Genomic DNA, 7,143 nt, shown 5'->3' on the forward strand with positions numbered 1-7,143 from the left:
GTGTGAAAACAGCTTGTGGTTTATTGATTGAAAATGTAGCATTAATTTCAAGTGTCAATCACAGCATCCAAAGCATTTATAAAAGTATTCTCTCTAAAGTCCCACTCCGATCATCTTTAAATCTATTCTAAAAGCATTCCCAGCGGTCAGTTTAGGACATAGTTTCTGTAGAGCGGCAGTAGGTCAGTCCTCTTAAGTTGTGGGTGGGACCACTGGCACGGAGCAACCCCGCTCCCTCATTTCTGAGAGCTCAGAGCAGGAAGCTTATGGCCGCCCAGCATATTTCCAATTTTGCAAACATGTTAAAACCAAAATAAAAAATAACTGTTTATGGGAGTGAGTGTTTAACCCTTGTGCTATCTTAGATGACCCCACCCTTTGACGTGTTATTCCTACCATGATAAAGGTGGAAAGATTTCATGTAATCCATGGACACCAGTGAAGATCACAAATTATTGAAGAAAAAAGGTTCAGAGCACTGTCTAGTGGGTCTAGATGACCCAACTCCCAATGGTAAAGTGCCTAGGATAGCACAAGGGTTACAGATTTATACATAAGCCAACAAAGAAAAGAGCAAACAATCATTTTTAGAAGTCCTCAGTCTAGAGAAGGGTGTGCTCCTTTTGAACTGCCGTGTTGTTCCAGTGCAGCTTCCTGAGGTTACTGCTGAGGGGCGTGACCGTCAGCAAAGTGGTGCCTGTAGGGTTGACGCTCAAAACCAGTTCTTTCTGGTGAGACTGGACTCCCAGCTCCTTGTACTGGGGCAGGATCTGGGTGACGTTGCATTGGGGGACACAGATCTTCCAGCCGGGGACAGCGCTGATGGGAAACCTCCGCGGCCCGCCGAGCTCCTGCCTGTTCATGATGGCGATGGCGAGGCGGTTCCCAAACAGAGGTCTCTCCCAGACGTCAAAGTCCATGAGCTGTAGGGCGACACAGGAAGTTCAGAGAGGCTGCCAGCTGCTGTGAGGAAGGCGCTCGTGTGTGCCGTCTTCATCACCCACCCGTGCGGTGTGGTATCCCTGCTGGCCCAGTGGGTCCTGATTGATGGCGATGATCATGCGGTTTTGCAGCAGCTCCTTGGATCGAGGACAAATGTCTCGCAGGTCATTGGACATGAGCAGGGGAGCCGCCATGATGGCCCATAATGCCATTTGAGACTGCTGCTGGTCGTGACTCAGACCAAAGTTTCCGATGACGAGCTGAAAATATCAAATCTGTATCAGCTCTTCATCTTCAATTAAAGTATGTTATGATCATTTAGGATTTAAAGACCCACTCTGATGAAAATGGTGTTTCTGGTGTTATTAACATGCTCTTGTGGCATTTTTCTCATGATGTAGGATATATAAGAAGAAAATTATGATTAAAACTGAATTTCTGAGTCTTCCTTTATTCAAATTGTTGTGACGAAAAAAATGCTGTATAAAAGTGTATATGTGACTTATAGAATAAACTGGGCGGGGCCACAAGCTCCCTGCTCTGCTCCATTCTGATGGATCCACGTGCAGACACTTAGGTCCATTAATGTCTCTTCTTTTCCTCCTTCAAGCTGGAATCTGGATCTAAACTGTACGACTGGATAACTCCAATATTGCTCGCTGTTTTTGTTGCACCGGTACAATAACCTTTCGGCCTACAACTACCGTTCGGGGTCCTTCGAGTCACACTACGGTGGCCCCACTTGGACAAACTACGTAGCGTGGAGATCTGCTCGGGCGCAACATATTTTCCTTTTGCAACATAAAGTTCTTTTCCCTCTTAAGTTGTGTCTGACATTATCCTTTGTAGTGTTTATGGAGAGATTTTTGCCACAACCCACTTTGTAAAAAGATCTGTGGCTGTTACAATTAACCTGCTGCCCCACAGAGTGACCCGTGTCTCTGAGGAGAGCAGCTGGAGCCTCGTAAATTTGTGGTCGCAGGCGGGGAAGCTGCTTTGTTATAGTGTTCAGTCCGGAGAAGGGTTCTGACCGCAGTCCGTTCTGGAACGCTTTGAAAAAAGATCAAAAGACGATCGGAGTGAGACTTTAAAGTTCAGCTCTTCAATACGTGGTTTACCATGTCGGGGTCATTCCAGCCCCCGGGTCCAGCTGCAGGTACGATGATCTTCTGATTGGAAGCAGTCCACTCCAAGATGGTCTTGAGGGAGCTCCAGGAGTCAAAGATGTCGTTGAAGTTACGCCAGTGATTACAGTATTCCCGAATGGCGGTGTAGTTAGGCTGCAGCACAGAAGAGCAGAGAGAAGTTGAAGCTTTTCATTTGTGTGCTGAATTTAAACCCAAAACTGCTTCTCTTCTCTCACCTGTTTGATGGCCCATTCGTACAGAGGCCACTCACAGGAGTACAGGATGCTTCTCCCAGTTTTGTTCAGTGCCTTTGACATGTTCATATAGCCTCGACAGCCAAAAATAATGTCTGGTTATCCAACTGAGATGAGTCGACGCAAATAAACCCTCAGCCAATCTAATGTCCGCTGCAGAAAAAGCTCACCTTCTGCAATCAGGGTCCTTTCCATGAAGCATCCATCAAACTTGAGCAGGTCCACATCCCAGTCTGCAAACGTCTGAGCATCTGTTTCATAGTAACCCAGACTGCCGGGGTATCCAGCGCATGTATTTTTCCCGACATCTGCATAAATTCCTAGTTTCAAACCCTTAGAATGGATCTAACAAAGAAAAAAAAACATTTATTTTGATGCAGAACTGCAGCACTTTGGCCAGCAGATGGCAGTGTAGCACAGCTGAAAAACCTCAACCTTGAGGTTAAAGGCTCTGCTCTTCTAGACTTCCGTCTCTTTAATCTGCATTACTTTGCAAAAATCCCTATTAAAAATGGTTTCTTCCCACCTTTGTTGTAAAGCAATAACACAATGTATGCACAAAGTGTGTTAAAGGAAAATGTGAGACCTGATTTCACATCTGGTTCTTCCTCCTCATTAGGCTCATACCTGCAGGTCAGCCAGCATGCAAATGAAGTCTGACTACTCATTTTTTTCCGCAAGATTTAACTAATATGGCTTCCTTCAACTAAGATAAATTGCAAAAAAAAAAAAACATAAAAATAAAAAACTATATATTTGTATCCATCATAAAGTGGTCTTTTAATTAACCCTGCCCCCCCTTGTTGTCATCCACAACTGAGAGCTGTTTACGTGCTCTCCTGCTAGCTTACAGCCCCTCACAACCCCAACCTAACATTACCAGTGCAACAAAAATGCTGAGCAATAAAGAAACACTCAAAATGCAATTTTAAGCTTAATTTCCTTAAGGAAAGGGCTACTAGAACGTGTGAAAAACACCAAAAACCAGATTTTGCAGTCAAATTCATCCATTTCTTCAAGGTATAATAAAATCCTCACGTCCTTTTCTTTTCCTGCGTTCATTTAGCCTCCTCCCTGCTACTTACATAGTCGGCCAGTTTCTTAATGCCTCCTGGGAATCTGTTGGGGTCGGCCTGCAGGCGGCCCTTAGCGTCGCGCTTGTGGGAGGGCCAGCAGTCATCAATGCAGACGTACTCATAACCGGCCTCTTTCCATCCCTCCTTCACCATCACATCCGCCATTTGCATGTACAGTTGCTCGCTGCAGAAGAATGAGGAGCAATTAGAGACAAAGCATGAAAAAAAAAACCCTTCCAATAAAGGAAATCATCAACATCTGAGGATGTTGTCACTAGGAGTGGATAGAATAAATGAGAAAAGACACAATGGGATTTGTGTTGAAACAGAAATCCGTATGAAATACAATTAAATGCAGCCTCAGCTAATTAGTTCTTACTTTTTGTGTTGTAGAAAACTACCCTGAAGTCTGACAAATGAAAAAAAACAACAGAAATTCTCTCTGTGACTTGTGGACACTGCATCCTGCAGGCCAAAAAAGAAAGAGCCCATCTGGATTATTTTCAGCTCCCAGTTCAAAAGCCTGAATCTGTCATGGTATGGCAGTGCATCAGTGCACCTACCGTGAGTAACTAGCACATCTGGATAGGGACCATTAATCCTAAACGACATCCTCAGATTTTGGAGCATCGTACCGCCGAGCAGATGGCGTCTTCCTCTGACGAGGAAATGCCAAATAAAGATCTGCACATGCCATAAAAGTGTGATTTTAGTCTGGGTGCTAAAAGGAGTCTGGACTGTTTTTTTAGAGAATTTAACAAGCAGCTCAAACTAGCGAGACAAGAACAAGAAAAATAATCAATATTCTACTGATGCACAAATTTGGTTTGCAAATTCATTAGATATGTGCCTTAGTCGTTTTTTGGGCCAAATGGTTTTATGAAGATATTGTTAGACGTTTTAATTACTTTAAATTATATTTTTGTTGACTTATCTTGGAATTTCCTGCTTAACACAAAATCAATTAAATAAAGTGCTAAATAATGTTTATGACTTCTGTCATTTGCAGATAAAGGATATCAGACTGTCATGTTTCCACGATCACTTTAAAGACCCACTGTCGAGCTTTCCATGTTTTTAACATGTTCTTGTTGCATTTTTCTCATGATGGAGGACGTATATACATAAATTAAGCTTAAAATTGCACCTCTGAGTATTTCTTTATTCCAATTGTTTTGAATCAGGGGCAGACAAAAAACATGCTGTTTGAAAAAGGTCGTATTTGTAACATAGAAAATACGTTGGGCATGCCAAAAGCTACCTCCTAGCTAACTACGTCCTTGTTTTCCTCGTCTGAGCTGGTATCTGGCTCTAAACTGCACGGCCGCATAGCTCAAATATTGCTCACTTTATTTGTTGCACCAGTAGTGTTAGGTTGGAGGTGTGAGGGGCTGTAAACTAGCGGGAGAGAGTGTCAACAGAGACCTCTTGAGTAACAGGGAAGGGAAGAGGGGGCGGGGTTGCTCCCTGCCAACACTCCCACACACAACACAGAGGTGGAATTTCTAATAAACTCCTGCTGCTCAGCAGGAAAAATGTCACAGAAGATCTTTTTTTTTTTATTTTGCCTAAAAAACACATAATCATAATTAAAAGACCACTGCAGGTTTATAAAATAGATCAAAAGATGACCAGAGTCAGTCTTTAATAATCTGGTAACAAACAAATTGCAACACAGACTGAGGAGTTTTCCTTATATGATAAATCCTGTTCAAAGCTCTATTTCTCCTCAGTAATAAGAGGATGTTATGCATTTTTCAGAAAAAAAGGAAAAAACTTGTAGAAAATGTCATTCAAATGCCAGCTCTCATGTTTTCCTGATGGAGTATACATGAAGGACAACTGAAGAATCTAATTATCAGATTAATAATCTCAGTGTGCAGCTACTCTGAGATTTCAACAAGATACACTGTAAGTAAAAATAAAAAATAAAAGTTCATAAAGTGTGAATTCAGTCCATTAAATCAATGGGATCTGATTTTCTGGAACATTAGATCTCTGAAGAACAATTTAGGTCAGATTATTCTCAGTTTTCGGGGGTTTTCTGTGATCACGTGACCCGGCTGGGTGCTCTGACCTGATGCAGTTCCTGGGGTCTGTGTCACAGTCCGTGTTGCAGGTGAACCTCTCCCAGTGCAGCCAGCCCATGGTGGGCTTCAGCGCCAGGCCGTTGTCCAGCGCTTCGGCGGTGGGACACATCAGACCCACGACCACGAGCAGAGCGCCAAAGCTGGCCATTTTTATGATCCCGGCGGACGGTTCCACTACAAACTACTGATTATTGCCAGCACCGGCTTCTTCCTGTTTCACTCTACAGCCCGCCTCCGCGGAATGATTGAGACGGCTTCTGGCCAATAGGATTCAGATGCGTCTGTGGCTAGCCAATGAGATTCTTTGTAGATCTTTCTGAAGACCAGGAAATGGAATGATGAGGGAGAAGTGTGAGAAGTCAAGTGACAGTACCTGATAAACTGGTTTATCCTTCTTCATAGAATATTAAATAATAGTAGTTGGACTTTTTCAGCACAGAAGCGTCATGGTTTCACAGGAGGAGAGCTGAAAGGCCCTTATTTAGATGTCCATGAGAAAAAAATACAAGACACAGACTGAACACTCTTTTCTTGCAGCACATTGATGATGTTTACCACTACACCACAGCGCCTCCCCAGATGAGCTGTCTATGTCAAATCAGTCTCAGTCTAGAGAGTGGGACAAAAAAAACAAAACTGAGAAAAACTGTTTTTTGTCAGCCCTTTAGTACAAAAATGGAAATACTCCATAAAGATATATTCTCCCAGTGTAGCTACAATAAACCTGCTTTGGTGGATCAGTTGCCTAGCAGCTAATCCAGCCTTGTTGAAACCAAAGAAACCTCAACAGTTTTCCTACATTTAATGCATTTTTCATGTAGTCAGTGAAGCAGCACTTTGGGTTCAAAACACTTCCATGTTTCAATACGTTTCTTAAAAAACTATTGGAGAATCCTGTCAGGTGCTCTGGATGTTTGTGTTTTGTCTTTCGACCGAACCCGAGATTGACAGGAAATGTTCTAATTTACTTCCCTGTTCCCCGAGGAGCCTGGCTTATACAGAACCGCCGCACACACTGTGAGCAGCAGCATATCAATGCGTGTGGTGCTACTTCTGACTGTTTAATAGCAGCAGATGCAAGACGCTCATTTGTTTGATGCTGATGGTAAATGAATTACAGATGGGTGTCTTATTTTAGCATTGAATGGACACCCCCCCCGCCACAAAAACAAATTGATTCTGGTTGTTTCCATTTGTGAAATAGACGGAGAAGTTGTCATGCAAAGAGAGGAAAACGTGTTTGCAGTTCTTTGCTTTTGAATGTAAATCAAGGAACTAACTGCTCATTTGTTTTCCACTTTTTAATTTTGTCAAAGAGGATTTGAAACTTTTAGATATGCTTGTCTGTAAAACCCAACTAGGATCCTCCTCTCTCTACTGCACTGGAGAGCGGTCTAAACTAAAGACACACACTGGATTTATAATCTCTGATGCCACTCAATCATTTCTGAGTGGCCTAAATCAGAGACCCCCAACCCCTGGGACAGTGTTTTTATTTGTAACCTGATCCTGAAGGAAGGTTTAATTTAGAAAATATTTGGAGTTTCTATACCACATCCGACTCATTCTTGATGCAAATCAAGTTGTTCGGTCACATGTTTAAAATCCATCCGCTACTTCCCTAAACTGGATGTGCCGACTTCAGTATTGAAAC

At 42.8% G+C, this 7,143-nt stretch overlaps 1 protein-coding gene across 1 annotated transcript; it reads right to left on the reverse strand.

Annotated features, from left to right (window-relative positions):
- Positions 1–3: 3 nt before the first annotated feature.
- gla (galactosidase alpha) lies at positions 4–5,714 on the reverse strand. The gene is made up of 7 exons (XM_004073036.4): positions 5,477–5,714; positions 3,409–3,583; positions 2,494–2,668; positions 2,306–2,397; positions 2,061–2,222; positions 1,005–1,202; positions 4–923 (listed from the first exon to the last, which is right to left on the reverse strand). Exons 1-7 carry the CDS (start codon positions 5,635–5,637, stop codon positions 603–605), a joined length of 1,284 nt encoding a protein of 427 aa, XP_004073084.1. The 5' UTR covers positions 5,638–5,714; the 3' UTR covers positions 4–602.
- Between the last annotated feature and the right edge of the window lie 1,429 nt (positions 5,715–7,143).

The sequence above is a fragment of the Oryzias latipes genome, chromosome 10 (genome assembly GCF_002234675.1).
Source record: "Oryzias latipes chromosome 10, ASM223467v1".
NCBI classification, from domain to species: domain Eukaryota; kingdom Metazoa; phylum Chordata; class Actinopteri; order Beloniformes; family Adrianichthyidae; genus Oryzias; species Oryzias latipes.